Source organism: Bos grunniens, chromosome 10 (genome assembly GCF_055505025.1).
Source record: "Bos grunniens cultivar Pamir isolate PY7600 chromosome 10, Bosgru_T2T1.0, whole genome shotgun sequence".
In the NCBI taxonomy this organism is placed as follows: domain Eukaryota; kingdom Metazoa; phylum Chordata; class Mammalia; order Artiodactyla; family Bovidae; genus Bos; species Bos grunniens.
The window spans coordinates 85,294,813-85,313,967 of NC_141174.1; the positions used below are offsets into that span (position 1 = coordinate 85,294,813).

General features: G+C 53.6%; 1 protein-coding gene across 8 annotated transcripts in view; it reads left to right on the forward strand.

Moving 5' to 3' along the window:
- Positions 1–19,155, forward strand: part of TLE3 (TLE family member 3, transcriptional corepressor) — a 48,932-nt gene that overhangs the window by 16,631 nt on the left and 13,146 nt on the right. For 4 of the 8 annotated variants that reach the window (XM_086319015.1, XM_086319017.1, XM_086319016.1 and 1 more), the window contains exons 5-8: positions 6,717–6,779; positions 8,286–8,360; positions 15,630–15,834; positions 17,406–17,422. In XM_086319015.1, the coding sequence (XP_086175141.1) occupies positions 6,717–6,779; positions 8,286–8,360; positions 15,630–15,834; positions 17,406–17,422 (360 nt within the window). Of the gene's footprint in view, positions 1–6,716; positions 6,780–8,285; positions 8,391–15,629; positions 15,835–17,405; positions 17,423–19,155 lie in introns of all 8 variants that reach the window. The other 4 variants (XM_086319010.1, XM_086319012.1, XM_086319011.1 and 1 more) reach the window with 1 other exon arrangement.

The following is a 19,155-nucleotide window of genomic DNA, read 5'->3' on the forward strand; positions in this document are numbered from 1 at the left end:
CTTTTCCTCAGCTCATCTTTCTCACACACATCCACAAACGCATCTCCAGAATCACACAGCTCTTTCCAAGAGCCTGCATGGTTGTCCGGTGAAGAAGTCCTTGTTTTAGAAGCGAAAGCAGGGACCTAGGAGCCGCCCCTTGGCTGCCTCACAGAGAGGCAGTGGTTTCTTCCTGCTGAATGAAACACCTTGAACCCTTTCCTGGCTGGCTGCAGCTCCTTGTGAATCATGCAAAGAACCCAGACAGGAGCAGCTGGACACTCACAGATAGGATAGGACATCCCTGCTTTTGCCTGCTCTGTGACTGTTGTGGGCAGTTTGGCTGATGGACACACTCGAATGGTTCGCGTGCCATGAAGACTGGTCCTGAGGACCAAGCCCCAGCTAGCCCCAGTCTCGCCCACACCACTCAGCATCCATCCACATTTCGAGGTCCATCCACATTTCAAGGTGGCTTGCCTCTTTGCTCGTCCTTTAAACTCATGCTCGGCTCTACTTTTCTGAGCTTTCTGGAGGAATCCCTGTGTCACAGAGCAACTTGGGAGCATTTAGTATTCTCAAACTCTAAACGATGGCTCTTGGATCTTATTATCGTCCCCCTGTTTTGCAGACAATAAAATTGAAGCCCAGATGAGGGAAGGGATTTGCCCAAAGCCATGCAGGTCATTTCTGTGTGGCTCAGGGTTCAGAACTCTAAAGCAGTCAGGTTCCTCTCTCTCCTTGTTTGTATTTGGCTGAGGTTAGAATGAAGTCTGCATTTTCTAGACCTGATCAGTACCTGGCAGTTTAAGTACCAGAGAGAGAGTCTCAGGGAAGTGGCTGTCAGCTGTTTCTTGAGCAGGCATTTAAATTAAAAGAAAAGCCAAAGACTGGCTAAAGGCTGCAGGCCAGGAGCAAGAGGCTGCTGAGGGTGTGGGGCAAGAGTAGGTTCCATCTCCCTTAAGTGTCCTGGGTCAAAGGTCAGAAGGATGGGAACTGCAGCAAATGTGAGTGGCCGGCTGTGACTGGAGCAGTGTACTTTGAGAAAGCCCTCTCTTTATAGCAGGATGCTCCGAGATCCTGCTACAGTGAGGAGATGATTGCGTGAATGGGAGTTCCTAAGGCACACTGAGCAGGCAGCTCTTGGGGAAATTACACTCGCCCCCTACTATCCTGTGTTCCGACATTTATTTGCTTAACAGTCTCGATGGAGACGTGGGGCAGATGTTCCTCCCGCAGCCAGAGCCAGTTGGGAGCGCAGACTCCGGATTTCGCAGGATCTCTGTGCACGCCTCTCTGTGTTGAGTAGATTAGTTCCTTCTGAGGAATGATGTTTTTCCACCAGCAAAGCTGCCTTCTTTGAACCACACTTGAAAAGAAACTTTGAAAGGCAGTACCAGGCTCCCCAAACACCTATTTCCAAAGGAAGCCATCCTCCAGCTGCCTGGCACTCGCCTCCTCCCAGGTTCCCCTCCAAGGCTCTGACTCGAAGGCAGAGGCTTTGCTGAGGCCGAGATGGAGGGGAGGGTGGAGGTCTACCCCGCGAGCCCCAGCTGCCATATTGATAACGGGATGCCTGGCATGCCACAAATAGGCTCTAGTTCCAATTTGTGATTTGTGACCTGTCCTGATTGTTAAAGCCACACGTCTTGATTCTTTTTTTCTTTCCTTTCTTGGAAGTGAATGTTTAGAGCTTGTTTGAATTGGATCAAATGCTGTTTTAACAGCTGTTCTAATCGGAAATGCTGTCAATTATTAACCCTGACAGTAGTTTTTCTTTCAAAAATGCTTCTCTGAGCTCTCTCAAAATGTCGAAATTTGGCTTCTTGGTAGGAAGTCGTTTAGTGAAGTTGCTTAATTACCAGGCGTCAGTTTCTCCATCTGAAAACTGGAGATTTATAGGAAGTGCCTTTCCTATAGGGTTCTTGTGAGCTCACACATGTAAAATGCTCAGAACAGCTGGATCTGTGGATGTTAGCCATTATTATTGTTGTTAAGAGTGGTTCTGTTAGGCCAACTTTGTATTTGCAGAGCTTCCCGTCCTCAGTTACCACCCTCAAAAAAATAAACATTAAAGAATTAAAGTCATTTAGGGAACAATTTTCCTGTTCATTCTCTGGCCCTCTGCTGTATGCTGAACTCAGGTTTGGATTGGCCTGTGTGCTTAGTTGCCCCGTCGTGTCTGACTCTTTGCAACCCCGTGGATTGTAGCTGCCAGGCTCCTCTGTCCATGGGATTTCCCAGGCAAGAAGACTGGAGTGGGTTGCCATTTCCTTCTCCTGGGGATCTTCCCAACCAAGGAATGGAACCCACTTCTCCCTTGTCTCCTGCATTGCAGGAGGATTCTTTACCACCGAGCCACGGGTTTAGAGATGACCAAGGCTCAATTCCTGCTTCCATGTGGTGGGGAGACCAGGAGGGCGGTGCTGCCCATGGCAGGGGACAGTCCCAGCTGGGAGGGATGGGGTTTGCATACTTTCTCCACCCCCACTTCCCCCCAGAAAGAAGTCCCCAGACCCAAGAACAAGGACCAAGGGTGACACCGCCCCCTCCCTACCCCTCAGCCCTATGGATCCTGACCCATGATGGGCCAGAGGCCTCACGGCCCCTCAGCCCTATGGGCCCTGACCCATGGTGGGCCAGAGGCCTTACGGCCCCTCAGCCCTATGGATCCTGACCCGTGATGGGCCAGAGCCTTACGGCCCCTCAGCCCTATGGATCCTGACCCGTGATGGGCCAGAGGCCTTACGGCCCCTCAGCCCTATGGATCCTGACCCGTGATGGGCCAGAGCCTTACGGCCCCTCAGCCCTATGGATCCTGACCCATGATGGGCCAGAGGCCTTACGGCCCCTCAGCCCTATGGGCCCTGACCCATGGTGGGCCAGAGGCCTTACGGCCCCTCAGCCCTATGGATCCTGACCCGTGATGGGCCAGAGGCCTTACGGCCCCTCAGCCCTATGGGCCCTGACCCGTGATGGGCCAGAGGCCTTACGGCCCCTCAGCCCTATGGATCCTGACCCGTGATGGGCCAGAGGCCTTACGGCCCCTCAGCCCTATAGGCCCTGACCCATGATGGGCCAGAGGCCTTACGGCCCCTCAGCCCTATGGGCCCTGACCCATGGTGGGCCAGAGGCCTTACGGCCCCTCAGCCCTATGGATCCTGACCCATGATGGGCCAGAGTCCTTACGGCCTCTCAGAGAAGCTGGTCTTCACTGAGTCTGGGCCCCAGGGGAGAGCCTGAAGGTTGATATCCCAAGCCTCTGGAATATTCTGTATCTTGTTCTGCTGACTCTTGGTTGACATGTGGGGTTGGGAGGCAAGAACTGTTCCCCGTGGTGGAAAGGAGAGATGAGAGGGGACTTGCTCTGAGCGACCCAGCTGTGGTCATCTTGTAGCCTGGATGCCAAGCCTGGAACCAGTTGGAGCTCCATGAATCCCAGTAGGTTGTTCCTCATAACCAGAGGATGCTGGGCTCTGGACCAGGCCCTGCAGGGGAAGATTCCACCTGGAGGCAGCCTATGGCCACACGTTTGCTAAAAGATGCGGGGAAGGGCAAGGCTGGCTGGCTACTTCTTATTTTGTCCCTTCACCTAACAAAATATTGACACTTGACCTGTTTGCTAGAGGAAGTAAGCAAAAGCTAGGACTCCTTTATGGGCTTCCAATGGCGATAGTGTAAAGCACCTGCCTGCTGATGCAGGAGATGGAGGAGACCTAGGTTCAATCCCTGGGTCGGGGAAGATCCCCTGGGGGGAAGGCATGGCAACCCACTCCAGTATTCTTGCCTGGAGAATCCAATGGACAGAGAGGAGCCTGGCGGGCTTCAATCCAAAGTGTCACAAAGAGCCAGGCACGACTAAAGTGACTTAGCATGCACACACAGGACTCCTTGATAACCACCCACCTTAAAGATGGTAAGACCTATAGTTACTGAGTGGGCCAAAGTGACAGGGAAGGTTCAGAGCCTGCCGCCTGCCTTCCTGGCTGAGAAGCGGGCAATAGCTAGGGACCCGCTGGGTGCCTTGTGACTGGTCTGGCTTAACCACTACTTGAGGGGCTGTCTGCTCCATCTCCCGGTTGTAGGTCAGCACTTTGTCCACCACTGTCCCTCTCCCTAATGCTGCCCACACTGAGGCAGGCCCACATCCCCAGCCAGGGGACACTGTAATATGAAGTCTTGAAACACACATGCAGGGAAACCAGTGAGATTCTTTTGTCTCTAGATTTTACTGGGCATCTATCATGTACCAGTCTCTGCTATGCCAGTCATTTGAGGTAAGAGACATTGGACCAGTGAGCTCCCTAAGCTCATTGGTAAGGATGATTTATTTTATTTCTCTTTGCTTTGTGTTTTAAATAAAACTTTCTAGTCTTATTTGGCGCATAAACATGTGACAGGTGAGTGATTATGTTGTTCTATACAGGTTTGGACTGAGCTGATTGTTTCCAGAATTCCTGACGTATACAATTCTGACTCTTATAATTTCATCTCCCTTTCCCACTATCAATCAATGTGGGAGAAGAAAAAGTGAAAAGAAATGAGAAGGGGCCCTGTTTTGGACTAGAACTCTTTCCACTTACCTAGATTAATTTATACAATAGTTAGTAATAGTCCCAGGAGCCTTATAAGTATGAATGATGGGCATCTAGTGGGCAGAGGCCAGGGCTGCTGCTAAAAACTCTACAGTGCCCGGAGCAGCCCCACCCAACAGAGTTTTCTCTGGCCCCAAATGTGTGTAGCGTGGCGTCTCAGGCGGCTCAGTGGTGAAGAATCCACCTGCAATGCAGGAGACTCAGGCTCGATCCCTGGGTCGGGAAGATCCCCTGGAGGAGGAAATGGCAACCCAGTCCAGTATTCTTGCCTGGGAAATCCTGTGAACAAGAGGAGCCTGGCAGGCTCTTGTCCATGGGGTCACGAAGAGCCAGACACGACTGAGCACATATGTGGCTAGTACGGATGCTGTGACAAACCCTCCTGTACAGTGTCCTTGCTGAAGTAAACCCCAAAAGTACAGATATGGCTGTGGTCCCTCCCTTGGAACTCAGCCAAGGATGCGTTTGGAAATGGGACCATTATTGGCACTGGTTGGTCCAGGATATGAGGGACAGTCTTTCGCACCAAAGACTTGCTTTACCCCCAGTGCCCAATCTAGAGTGTTCCGGGAGAGAGCTGTGATCTGTGATCCCCACCCAGGAGCCCCTGCTGCTCTGGACAAGGGGGGGTCTGTGTTGGAACCTGCACTGCAGCCAGCAGCCCCGGGATGTGGGCCCACAAAAGCCCACAGATTCCTAGCCTGAGACCCATCTCTTCACCAACCAGAGGCATCTTCATCAGTGGCTGGGGACGGGTTGTGGTGGGGGGTTGGGGTAGTAGGAGTGCTGGCCGCACGAATTCTCCTTAGGGCCCGGGTCTGCTTGTAAGCCTTCAGACAGCATTGCTTTTACTTTAAATGCACAAGCATTTCTCATCCGGAGTCATTTGACATGCAGATGATCACAGATTTTTAAAGGCTGTTGTCACGGTTTTGTCTCTCAAAGATTGCTATGTGCTGATGAGAGCTCTGAAGCCAGCTCTGGGACCTCAGTCCCGGCAGCCTTGGGATTCAGAATGGGATAAGAGAGGCGATTCTGAGACTTGTCTGTCAGTGGTCCTCAGCTTTCCTGTCTGGACTGTTAACCATTTAGCCCCACTCTTTTTTCTTTTTTTTAAACCATTCTTCATTTGAGATGGCTCACATAGATGGATGGCAAAAACAGTTGATTTTTTCTTTCTTCTTTTTAATTTTTTTAATATTTATTTGGCTGTGATTTATTTGGGTGTTAATTGCAACATGCAGGATCCTCAGTCTTCATTGCGGCATGTGGGATCTAGTTCCCTGACCAGAGACTGAACTCAGGCCCCTTGTATTTTGAGCGCAGTCTTAGCCACTGGACCACAAGGGAAGCCCCCAGCTGATGTTTTTCTGAGTGTGATCTTTTCTGGGGTGTTAGGGGTGGGGCAGAGAATTGATCTGCCTTTCTGTGATCAGCTTAGATGAAGGGCTAGGGTTCTGATAGTTACGTTCTGAGCAGCATCTTAGAGAAGGCAAGGCTTGCTCTCCCCAGAAGGAAGCATCAATGGTGGGATTTCCGGCTGGACAGCACTAGAAGGGCGAGGGATTGGTCTGCAGGGGGAGAGGCAGCAGTGGGAAGTGGGAGTGAGGGAAACCCTCTCAACTGCACATCAGTGGGCATGAGGCTAGCCCCAGGGAGCACTTGGCACATGCATCCGGGGGTCTTCCACCACCTCCTGATGTGTCTGGGCGTCTGAGAGTCTGAATTGCAGTTGCCCGTGGGGCCACTGGGCAAAGCAGTTCCTTCTTACCGCGCTGCGTCCGCTCTTATGAGAGGTTTCACCGCAGTGGGTGGTATGGGGGTTGTTCTTGTTTAGCTTTGCATTGTTTTGGTTAGGGCTTCCATTCCAGAGGAGGCGAACTGTATACTCTGAACCAAACACGGAGACCACCTCTGATAGGAAATTGGAGCTCCTGGAAATTGGGTTGGTTGGAGGGAGTGGGAAGGAATTGCTTCACGCTGTGGATTCAGCGAGGCCTCCTGGCAGGAGGTCCATAGAGGGTGGAAGGACGGAGCCTGTCGAGGGCCTGTGGTTTGGCGGGGGGTTGCCCTTCCACAGTCTGACATTTTGGCGACTTGATTTATTTGCCTGAGCCTCACGCAGTCTCTTTCCCTTTGCAGACAGAGATTGCGAAGAGGCTGAACACGATTTTAGCACAGATCATGCCTTTCCTGTCACAAGAGGTAAGACCTTCTTTCGCTTTGTCTTCTGTGCCTTGCCAGAGCGGCCCCTGTCCATCCGTTCACGTGGACAGAAGTTGACAGCCTGGGGCTTTACAACCTTCTCTGGCAAATCAGAGGGGCCGTTTGCTCCTTCTTCCGGTGGAAGCTGTTCCCTGCTTCTGCTGAGCCCCAAGAGGAGGGTCCCGGCCTGTGACGGAGCCACAATGGGCAGTGGGTATCTCTGCCTCTTCCCGTTTCCACCCTTCAGCCTGTCCAAGCCAGCATTCCCAGCCTCAGCTTCCCCATGCCCCAGCATCCACGCCTGGAGACATCTAAGAGCAAGGAAGCCTGCCCAGTCAGTGCCAGGAGCCAGACCCTCTGGGGGGAACCACTTACCCAAAGGTTCTGACTCATCAGGGACAACCGAGTCAGTCACGTCATCTTTAAGCGCTTTTTCCAGGAGACTCCCCCCTGGCCCCTACCTGAGACAGGGCTGGACTGGAGGGCAGTAGGAGAAAACCCTCTCCAAGGAGGCCCCTTGGTGCAGGGCAGACGGGTGGGCTGCCCGAGAGGGGCCCGTAGAGCTTACTGCAGCTCGGACAGGCCTGCCCTCCAGGCCCCCTCCACCTGCACTCCCTCCTAGGTGCTAGGTGTCTTGAGCGAGAGTACTGACCCTTACCTGATTGAATTCCTGTAAAAGCAGGATGTAAGTGATGCCCTCGGGTCTTGCAGCCAGTCAACCCCAAGGCTGAAGGGAATGAATGCTCTAAAAAAGATTAAAAAAAAAAAAAAAAAAAGACTTAATTTTTTAGAGTGCTTTGAGGTTCATAGCAAAGCTGAATGGATAGTACAGAGCTGTCCCCTAGCCTCCCCACCATCAGCACCCCACCCTGGAGTAACGGATGAACCTGCCTCACACGCCATCAGCATCCCAGCATCTCAGCGTCAGCACCCGAGTCCATAGCTTAGATCAGGGTTCATTGTGCCACGTTTGCCCACGTTTAGACACATGCTTTTTTGGTTTGTTTTCTGTTTACATAGATACAGGTTGAGTATAGATACATGTACTTTTCTTCTGAACCCTTCGAATGTAGTTGCAAACATCCTGAAAACTCACAGCATTCTCCGTACTCAGGCTGCCTCTCCTAAAAACAGGACACCTTCCTGTTGTATGGACAACAACACTGTCACTGCATTTAGAAGGGGAGTAATCATGCAGCAGCATCGTCTGATGTTGGCTCTTTCTCAGAGGCCTCAAATAAAGATTTTTTTTCCTGTGGTAGAGGGTGACAGTTGACAAATAGCCATCTTTTGGCTTAAAATTATGGGACGGTTTCATTACAAAAGTAATACATGCTCATTGAAAAGGGTTTAAAGGGTTCCCCGTCCCCCAAGTCCTGTTTGGGTTCGTGGCCCTGGTCTGCCTCCTGTTAGGACGGTGACCCTGCCCGTCCCGTGTGGTCCCCGCACCCCATGCCTCCTCGGGCAGGGAAGCCGCCACCTCTGACCCGGACCTCGTTCCTCCAGCACCAGCAGCAAGTGGCGCAGGCGGTGGAGCGAGCCAAGCAGGTCACCATGACAGAGCTGAACGCCATCATCGGGGTACGTGGACTCCCCAGTCTGCCTCTCACCGTGTGTATAGCCCTTTTATTCCTCCCATTTACCGTAACCAGAGACAGACCCTGACCTCAGCTGGCCTCCAAGAGTGCGGCCCCAGGGCTCCAGTGCCCCCAGCGTCTCACGGGCTTGGACCCACCTAGATATCTTCCCCAGTGGCTCCCCAGTTGCCTCCCAGTCCCCAGATTAAAGGGGTATCTGACCCAACCCTAATCCACCTCTAAATTCATCAGCCCCATCCTACCCTGGCTTTTGGCATCTCCAACAGAGAAGGGGTGGGCTCTGGGATCACCTTGGAGGCCAGCCTGATTTCTCCCACCTCCCTGGGGGCCTGTCCCTTCCCTGGCAAAGATCCGCCCTTCTTTGGCCTCCTGAGGTCAGAACTGTCTCTGCTGTTCTGTGCTGTGAAGCGTGCTGTGGCATTCGGGTCTGGGCCTTGCTGTCCCGTGTGCTGAGCTGCCTGGCTGAGCATCCATCATGGACCTGTGTGAAGTCCAGCCAGGACCCCTGGCCACGTCTTCCTGAGTGTGGGTCCCCAAAGGGACTTCTGAACAATATACATTCCAGGGCACCCCCCTCAGAATTCTTTTCCATCAGTCTGGGATGGGACTGGGCCTCTATGTTTTTGTGTTTTTCCAGATCATTCTGAACCGTAGTCTGGCTTGGGAAGCAGTAGACGGGTTGGCCAGGGTCTCTCCAGCCCTTTGATTGGTCTTCACTCCTCTCCTTGTCCTTAAGTGCAGTCATTATTTCCAGGTGGAATTAAAGGTGCAGAATGTTCTGGCTTGGTGGGGTGAATGATGTCACTGGGCTCTTGATTCTGGGGAGAAACCTGGGGCCCTCTGTTCTAGTTCCACTTTTTCCCCGTGTGACCTCAGGCAGATCCCGTCTTTTCCTCGCACCCTAGTGTCTGCATCTGTTACAGAAGAGGGGTGGATCAGCTCATCTCTTTGGGCCAGGACTGCTGGGAGGGCAGGGTTGGAGTGACAGAGTGATGCTGGTGGATCCTCACCCTTCATCATGTCAGTGGCACCTGTGATGGTTATGGGCTTCTGTCCTTCTGGTCTGAGTTGCCTGCGGGGGGCTGGGCAGGGGAGTGTTAGCCTGGTCTGAATCCTGGGAGTGGTGAGGAAGGGGCAGACCCTCACCTGCTGTGCAGGAGGAGTGGAGAGGAGGCCGGGAAGGAGAACATGAGTGGGTGGTAACTGCTTCTAGCCAGTGATCTGGGAGGCAGAGCCCCCCGCAGGGAAACCATATTGTACAGTTTGAGGTCTCCTCAGAGACCACCCAGCCCAGGGTCGTGCAGCCTCTAGGCTCATGAACTTTGAGGCCGGGTGCTTTGTGAGGATGCACGGGAGGGTGTTCAGCAGCAGCCCTGGTCCCCACCCACTGGATGCCGGTGACCTCCACACACAGTTGTGACACCCCACAATGTCTCCAGACATTGCAAAATGTCCTGGTGAGGGGCCGGGGGCAGTGCATGAAAGCGCCCGAGGTGGAGAGCGACTGATTCAACTGACCCTTGCTTTATAGAGGCTGGGAGTGACAGCCAGTCACACAGCGTTCAGGAGCAAAGTCAGGCCAGACGCCCCAGGCTGGCTTTCAGCTCAGGGCTCCTCCCCTGCCACCCCCTGCCCAGTCCGGCCCTGGTGTGGGGCCAGTGTCCTCCTCCTCAGTGGCAGTTCACAGCTGGATGGCCGTGCTGAGAGTGGTAGGCAAGGGCTCAAGGTGGGAAGTGCCTTCTCTGAAGTTTCTCCTCTCCCAGCCCCTCGCCCCCATCCATACTGTAGGCCCAGCCCTCCCACCCCTGCCATGGCCACAGTGGGGTCCCCTCTTCCCCCGACCGCCTCCCCCTTTGGAATTAAAATCCTCTTATGAAAATAGTTTTTGAAAAAAAAAGTTCTAAGAAAGAGTGGAATTGAGGAGAAGAAGCACTGCTTGGATTAGCTCTGCTTCCTTCAAGGAGTATTTAGGAAGCTACGCGTTAGGTCAAGGCAGCTCGAGGCAGATATTGGAATTCAATTAAAGCCAACGAGTGGGGCCTGTGACCCCCATTTTCGAGGTAATTGCTTCTCTAGCTCTGAGTGAACGCAGCCGTCGCCCTGTCATTAAGCAGGCAGCCGTCTAATCGCTGCGCCTGCCAGAGCCTCACAAGGCAGGAATTACGGACAGGCTCTCGAGCTGGGGCATCCCGCGAAGGAGGGAGAGGGAGAGCGGGCTTGTGGCCGGCTGACTCAGGAGAGTGATGGGAGGAAGGTGGTGAGGGGCCTGGAGTCCTGCCCCAGCAGTAAAGGGAAGGGAGGGCCCATGAGGTCCCAACAGCAGCTGGTACCTGCCCCGTGGCACAGCTGGATTTGCCCCTCTGCGGGGAGGAGTGGCCTGGCCTCCTGGTCTGGGACCTGAGGGGCCTTGGGCAAGTCACCTAGTTCCTCCAGGCCTGTTTCTTCATCTGTGGAAAAGTGAAGGGCTGGGCAAGTGTCGAATGATGTGCCCGCTTCAGTCAGTCATCTGGGGCTCTCTTGGGCATGGGGTGGAAGGATTCTGCCTTCGTGCCTTGGCTTATGTCAGAGAGAGGTGAGAGATCGGGTATCTGGCAAGCCTGGTCACTGGTGTGCCTGCAGTGAGGGGCATGTTTATCACACGAGTTAGAGGATTTCTAGGGTCTCCCCTCCAGGTGAGAGGGGATGGAGGGACTCACGGAGGCCCAGGCTTGCTGGTCTGCGGGGAACTCATGTCCATCTGGGGAAAGCAGGCCTGAAGGCGTGTGTGTGCTCGTGGAGGGCCTACAAAACCCGGTTACTGCAGACCTGATCCACACCCTCTCTTCTTGGATCCAGGTTATTAAGGGAACCTTAGACAGTCAAAAGGTTCCTGAGCATGGGGGCGGGGGCAGAGTATTGTCCCTTGGTCAGCAACTTGCAAAAGGTTTCTCTAGGCAGAGTAGACACAGTGAACTGATGGTACCCACCACTTCCAGAGCTCACGTTTCAGTTTGCTCCACGCTGGCTCCAGGTCACTGAACCTGGCAGGTGGAGGGGTTCTCACCCCACTTGCTGCTGCTGTTCAGTTGCTCAGTCACGTCCGACTCTTTGAGAACCCATGGATTGCAGCACACCAGGCTTCCCTGTGCTTCACTATCTCCTGGAGTTTGCTCAGACTCATGTCCATTGAGTCAGTGATGTTACCTATATATCTCATCCTCTGCCACCCCCTTATCTTGCCCTCAATCTTTCTCAGCATCAGGGTCTTTTCCAATGAGTCGGCTCTTCGTGTCAAGTGGCCAACTCACCCCACTTGTCCACTGACAATTTGGGCTGTGTCCCCTTGAAAATTGTTAGTGGGAGAGATTTAAAGTGTTGGTAGCTTTTTTTCTGGAGTGTAGTTGTACTGGAGTATAGTTGATTTACAGTGTTATGTTAGTTTCGAGTGTATAGCAGTGATTCGGTTATACATACACGTGTATCTCTTCTTGTTCAAATTCTTTTCCCGTTTAGGTTATTATAGAATATTGAGCAGCGATCCCTATGCTACACAATGGGTCCTTGGTGGTGGTTACTTATTTTTTTTTTCAGGTTAGGTAGGGGTGGGGTGAGGAAGAGGAAGAGGGAGGTTGTAGCTTGTCACAAATTGCACAGGGTGTGCTGAAGCCAGTCCTGAGGTTCTCGCATTCCCTCCACAGTGCTGATGAGCTGGGTTCGGTTGACAGGGGGATGGATGGTGCAGAAAGGGAGCCTTAGAATGAACGCATCCTTTTCTCTCAGCCGGGGGCCATGGTAGAGAAAAGTCACGCTGGGCTTGCGTTCTGGCTCTGGTCTCTTTGGCTTAGCAGAGTCATTTCACCGCCCCTGAGCCTGTCCCTGTCTCTGAAATGGAGTAACAGCATTGTTGTGAGCCCTCCAAGCTGCAGTAGAGCACAGACGCACAATTCACCTGGAGCTGGGGGGCCTCTTCTGTGGGCAAGAAGTAGAAGGACCAGGCAGAGGTCGGGGCTGCTCTCCCCTCCCCCGGGAGTCGAGAAGTCTCCATCTCATACAGCTGGGACGTCCTCAGTGGGTCTCAGCCCTGGAAAGGCTTAGACCACTTCACTAGGTTTAACCCACATCATGAACCTGAGAAGCGAAGCATTAAATCAGGTAGCAGAGGCGTGAAGCATGATGTGCATCATCCAGTCACACAGACTTGGCCAGCAAGGGCCTCCCGTCAGTGTCCCCTGTGAATGAGTGGCCCTGTGTTCTGAGCCCAGGACCTGGCACTTGGCCCCATGAGGAAGGCAGGGACACACGCCTGCCCCCAGGATGTCTTCTCTGACAGGCTGCTGTTCTGGCATGAAATGTGAAAGGCAAGAGGAGGGGGCGCTCACGAGGGGCCTTGCCCCCTGGTTGGGGGTTTGAGGAGGTTTGTTGACTTCCTTTCACTTCATGGACAGAGAGATCCTGGTCTTAGAGGGGACAGTGGAAGCTGGAGACAGGCTGCTGCAGAATTGAGCCCAGTGCCTCCTCGGATGGGGGCCTCGATCCCATTTCTCCCCGGTTGAAAACCCCGTCACCCTCCCACTTGGATGTCTCTGTGTTTCCTCCCCTCGTCCTCTGAAGTCAGAGATGTGTCATGGGGACAGGAAAGCAGCCTGAGGATGGCTGTGCCCTGCCTGTGACACTGGGATGGAGAGACAGGTGGAACACTGCCAGCCGCCCCGCTGCGGAGATTTTTTTCTCACTCTCTGTCACAACCAGGATGCTTGTCAGCAGCCCCTTGACCTGACGAGCCCTGGCATCTGTCCTCGCCCTGAGACAGAAGCCTTGGGGGTCGGCTGTCTGTCCTTGCCTCCTGGAGCCTGCTGGACTGCTCCTGACCCTGCCTTCCATCCATCCAGAGCAGACCTCGGGGGAAGTTCTGGCTGTGCAGGGGGTCCTGCTCTTTTGTGCTTTTAGATGAGAAGTACGCGGAAGCTGCCTTTCCTCTGTTGCAAAGAAGACATACCTGCTTCATGGGCCACTCCAGAAAACCACCATCTCCCTCTTGGAGGCTAAACAGCTTTGAAAGCCAGTGTCTTCCATACAGACACTGCAACTGCAGATATAGACTCTGTTGCAAGACTCTGGTGCTGGTTCACTGGTTCACCTTTCAGGAAGCAGGCTGCCCCACTGACACTCCTCGTCCCAACTAACCATTCGAGCTGCACCTCCATGGGCCTTGCCTCTGGGGGGTGGATGGCTTTAGGATAGACACCTCCACTTTGTGTCTGCTCTGGCGTCTCAGGGCAGACAACCCGGACCAGTGGCCACCAGCAGCTTCCATAAACTTCCCGCCAAGAGACGTCCCAGGTCTTGAGCGATGGCTGTAATCCCAGCCTTTTCCCCCTACGCTGAAAAATGAGCCCTGCAGGGCTAGGAGTGTAGTACCTCAGTTTCCTCATTTGCAAAGTGGGGATCATGAATTTGGGGGTGCATGAGGTTGGCAGTTTGTGGTTTAGTTGAGGAAGAGCAGGTCTCTTAATGTGTGCTCTGTGCTCAGACACTCAGTCGTGTCCAACTCTCTGCGATCCCATGAGCTCTAGTCCACCAGGCTTCTCTGTCCAGGGGGCTCTCCTGGTGAGAATACTGGAGCGGGGTACCATTTCCTCCACCAGGGGATCTTCCTAACCCAGGGACTAAACCTAAGTCTCCTGCATCTCCAGCATTGCAGGCAGTTTCTTTACTTGGTAAGCCATTTGGGAAGCATTTAATCCCCGATCTCAGATACACTTAACTGCCTCTTGGAGCCGCATGTGCATCCAGAGCTGTGGGCCTTCTCTGTATTTTGTCGTCTGTCAGCAGTGGCCAGAGAGCCACGGTTCACATTGACAGGTGAGCTTGTCAGGCTTTGGCTCTCTGTCACCCCCATAAACTCTTCTTGCTCTGGGGCAGGGGGTCTCCTTCGGAACATTCTTTGGATGATGTTGGTAGTTGACCGTATTCCAGCCCCTGAGTACCAGTTTGCCGTCTTTAAAGTGGGCACAACCCTTCTGCCAGGTAGTTGAAAGGGTCAGAGATAAGCTTTGGAAAGGGCCCAGGCATTCATTCAGGCATTCAGTAAATTTCCATTCCCTCCCCTCGTGCTTGTTGAAAGGAAAGATGTATGTATAACCCGAGGCCCCAGTCATTCCCAAGAAATGTTTCAATCTCTATGAAATATTTGGTCATGGTGTAGTCAGCGGCACAGTGCCCATGGTTCTTGACACGATCTTAAGATTGATAAAGGGTGTTTTGTCTCGGCTGCTGGGGGAGAACAAGGGGACGAGGGGAAGAGAAGACCCTGAGACCAGTGCTAGGTTGAGGTGTTCGAGACATCCACAGAGCAGAATCCTTGACTAGGGATTGCTGTCCTTGCTGTTGATGGTCGTCGTTGTCATGCATGCTCAGTCCTGTCCAACTCTGGGACCCCGTGGACTGTAGCCCTCCAGGCTCCTCAGTCCATGGGATTTTCCAGGCAAGAATTCTGGCGTGGGTTGCCATTTCCTTCTCCATCTATTGATGATAATAACTGAATTAATACCTGTCTAGATTTGGGGAAAGTGGGGGAGAAGGGGGGCCATGAAAAGCCCTCTGGTAAATGTTAGCTATTGTTAAGAGATCACTTAGTGACCCACCTGAGGTCACCCAGCTAGTAAGTGCCAGGGCTGGGATTTGGATCCAGATCTGTCTTAATTCCAAAGCCCCCCTCTTCACCCTGTTCTCCACTCTCCTGTTCAGTGACATTGATTCTCATTCCTCTGGCCCCAAACTCTTCTTGATCCCAGGACTCTTCTGCTGTGTGCTGCTCTTGCTCTGTAAGACAGGCGTGGAGTTCTTCAGAATTAGGGAGTCTTCCCCAGGGTTGGGGTTAAGGGTGGGAGACGCTGGCTGCTGACGTTGGCAGGCATGTAAGCATGAGCAAAACTGTGACCGCTGGGAGCTTAAAAGTGGATCGCCCTCCACAGAGAGGGAGCCCTGATGACTGTGGTTTTTAAATGCATGCTTTATTTATCTTGGGCTGGGAATCATACATTGAGAAATTCTGTCCTGGTTGGGGAGGAGGTGGTGTTTGCCATCATAAATCTTGTGTCTAAATTGCAGTCCATTAACAGACTTCCTCCAGCATGACAGCATGTGGCCTGAGCTGGGGATGAAGCTTTGGGGGGGTGCGCGTTCCCCTGCTGCCTCCTGGAGGAGCGAGAGGGCGGCCCAGGCCTCTGCCGCCCTGCTGGCTCGGCCGTGCTCACCACCCACTTCATTGCAGCAACAGCAGCTCCAGGCGCAGCACCTCTCCCATGCCACACACGGCCCCCCGGTCCAGCTGCCACCCCACCCGTCAGGCCTCCAGCCTCCAGGGATCCCCCCAGTGACGGGGAGCAGCTCGGGGCTGCTGGCACTTGGTGCACTGGGCAGCCAGGCCCACCTGTCAGTGAAGGACGAGAAGAACCACCATGAGCTGGACCACAGAGGTGCGACCCGGGGCCGGGGCAGGGGCAAGGGCAGGGGTGGGGTGTGGGCAGAGGCTGTAGGGGCCCTGCTGTGAGTGGACACCGCGGACGCTGCCACCTGAGGACCAGGAGTTAGCAAGCCTTGGAGCCGTCCATCAGTGAAGCTCCTGGTGCCTGGAGACCAGGCCCACCCCCAGGCCCACCCCCAGGCCCTGAGTGTACCCACTCTGCTCTGCCCTGAGTGTACCCACTCTGCTCTGCCCTGGAAGACATCTGGTCCTTTCATCCTAGAGTACCCTCCCGTCTTCCTAGCTACACCCTGCCCACTCTCCAAGGGTCAGCCCCAGTCCCATTCCTTCAGGCGGGCCTCCTGGCCAAGCTGAGGGTTTTTCCAAATTCCCAGGGGAGTTTAAGAGTCGGGGTCCCAAGACCTCTGTTGCCATCATCTTCTATCCTTCCCTGGAAAACGTTTCATCCTCACAGAGATCATTAGCCCTCTGAGAACAGAGGCCAAGTTCCCAGGTGTTTAACCCATCAAGGATCCTTGGAAAAGGTACCCAGTTGACTTTCAAGTAAAGACGTGTTAGGGGGCTGTACGCTACATAGAGACAGTGCTGGTGCCGCTACAGGGAGAGGACTGGGAAGATGGGGAATGAGAATGCCCCCCATCCTTTACTCAGCCCTTCCCACAAGGAAGCTGGAGGGCATCAGGAGGGCTTCGTTTTATCGGGATGGGAAAGGGCCTGGCTTCCTAGCAGACCCTTTGCAAACAGGACCACTTTGTGTGGTCTGCCCTCAGATGTTTTTTTCTAGCTTTGATACGTAATTGACACATAACATCACATTCAAGGTGTACCATGTGATGGTTTGATTTATGCTTAGATTTCACTGTGGCACATGCCAATGCCTTATGGGCATGAGGGCCTTGGAGCGTCACCATCCTGCCCAGGCCGAGGCTGGGGAGTGGTAGCAGGTCCTGGGAACTGAGACTAAGATTTTTGTCTCTGCCTTAGGATGATCCTCCCGACAGAGGAAGAGGGCCTCTCTGCAGCAGACAGGAGGACCAGGGAGCTAGTGCTTGACTAGGCAGATAATCAGAGGCCTCTGCTTCCAGGGGCTCTTGGCAAAGAAACAGAGAAGGGTGATAAAAACACCACCATACCAAAAAACCACTCCTATAATTAATTAAAAAGAAATAACAGTAATGTTCTCAACTCTCAGATCCTATGGATATTTTACATAGCACGATCCTTCCCAGGCTCGTGGCTTTAAAAACTGCTGACCAGTAATCTTGGCACCCTTCTCAGCATGGCAGGGAGAGCTAGGCCACAGAGCCCCCTGCAGCCCCACCCAGGCCTGGTGGCCCGGCGAAGCGATGGAATTGGGGCGGTTAATTTCCAAACTGAGAGACGTCACCTAATGGCTCTGCCTTGGCTGACCCGGGGTGACTCAGAGAGCGAGGCCACTGCCCATTTTAAAACCCGTGAACTAGCAAAGCATAAAAGCCAGATGGACGAGACTGACCTTGCTTTCTTTTTGTTTTTCTGTGTTGTGGGACCTGACCCTCCTTTCCTGGCCTTCTGTCCCTGAAGAGAGAGAATCCAGTGCGGTAAGTGCTGGCACTCTGGGGCCTGTGGGGTGCGTTCGGGGTGCAGGGTACTTGGGGTACCCTGTGTGGGCTCCTGGGGGTGGCCGGGTATTGTCATGAAATAAGAGCTGTTATCACCTGTTGATTGACCTTCACTTGGGCAAGCTTTTACCTCTCCAGGCTTTAGGGCCATCGTTTGTCAAATGAAGATTTGGGCTAAGTGAGCTGTAACTAACCCCCTTTTTATATAAGAGGTGATTACTGGAGAGGTCAGCCGGCCAGCCCTGGGTCGTACAAGGGGGGTTGTGGAGTCACGGGGCTGACCCCAGAGCTCGGGACCCTGGTGTCCCTCCCTCATTTGGGGCCGGAGTTCCCTCCCTGTCCCCTAGGTTGGCTGTCTCCTATATGATCCTGTATCGTCTTTATTTCCTCCCAACACCTGAGGTTTCTCCCTGTTGCAGGCTTTAACTTGGTTTAAGAAGTGCTCACAAGCGAGCATTAAGGCCAGGCTGCCTGCGTGTCTGCCAGCTCTGAGATTTGCCGTAAATCTTTCTGATCACACTGAGGCTCAGAGGTTCTGTTTCAAGTGAATAAGCCTTCTGAATGAGCGCAGTGGAGTCTGGATAAAAAAATCCTCCAGCGATTAGCAAAGCTATTTTATTCCTCATCACTGTCCTTGTATCTGGGGCCATCTAATCTGTTAGGATGGCTTTGGTTATTACCTCGTGTTAAGTAGGACTTGGAAGGTCAGGCAGTTAACTAACCATCTAAACAGCAGCTTCCTCGGGTGGCTTCTCCATCTCGACCCATGTCCCCTCCCCAGTCCTCCACTGGGCTGATTTTGAACCTCCCATCAGCAGCAGTGCTCACATCCGTCCCCGAGGCTCTCGCCTGTGTGCTCAGAAATCCAGGTCATTTGGGCCCAGGAATGGCTAGGTGCATAAGAAAGGAACAGCTGAAGCTGCAAATCCATTTTGATTGCTTTCGTGTTGATCCCAGGAGGTGACATTTTTGGAGAGGTAGTTTACCTAGACAGGAAGAGGGCTGGGCTAGACACCTCAAGGCTCAGCCTGGTCCCGGCTTCATGGGGCATTGGGTAGCCCTCTTGGCCTCTCCCAGCCTCAGTTTCTCCATCTGTAATATGGGAATATTCCTGCTCAGCCAGCCTCTCTCCTTAGTTAGGAAGACCCCACTTAGCACAGGACCCAGGACCCAGCTTACCTGCTTACCACGGACTTGCCACAGAGAGCAGTGGCTGCTCAATCCCTTCACTGCCTTCACACGTCCTCATCCTCATCTCTCTTGGCCTTGGCTTTGCGCCCTCTCTGTGAATGCTTTCTGCTAAAGAATCCCACGAGGAGCCCCCAAGATCGGGGCTCTTTACAGCGCTCGCCGATGTTGAGACAGGGCAGAGGGGCCCCTGGAGAGTTCAATGGAAATGAATGGGGTCACCGTCCTTGGCCCCAGAGGGCTGTGGGCCGGCCCTGGGGGTAGGCGGTAGGGGCTCACACGTGTGCACGCAGCCATGGTGTCGCGGGAAGTGGAAACGAAGGTAATCAGCCCTTTGGAAACCAGGCTGTCAACAGATGAGGCCCCGGCAGGAAAGACAGGGCCGTGTCGGAGTGGGAGGGGGGCCGACTGGCCGGGCTGGAAGCTGTCCCGGAGGGGTTAGTCTGGAGTCCAATTAGAGGTAGCTTCATTCATATTTCCTTGCCTAGCCGAAGCAATAAAAAATACTTAGTTTTTTGGCCGCC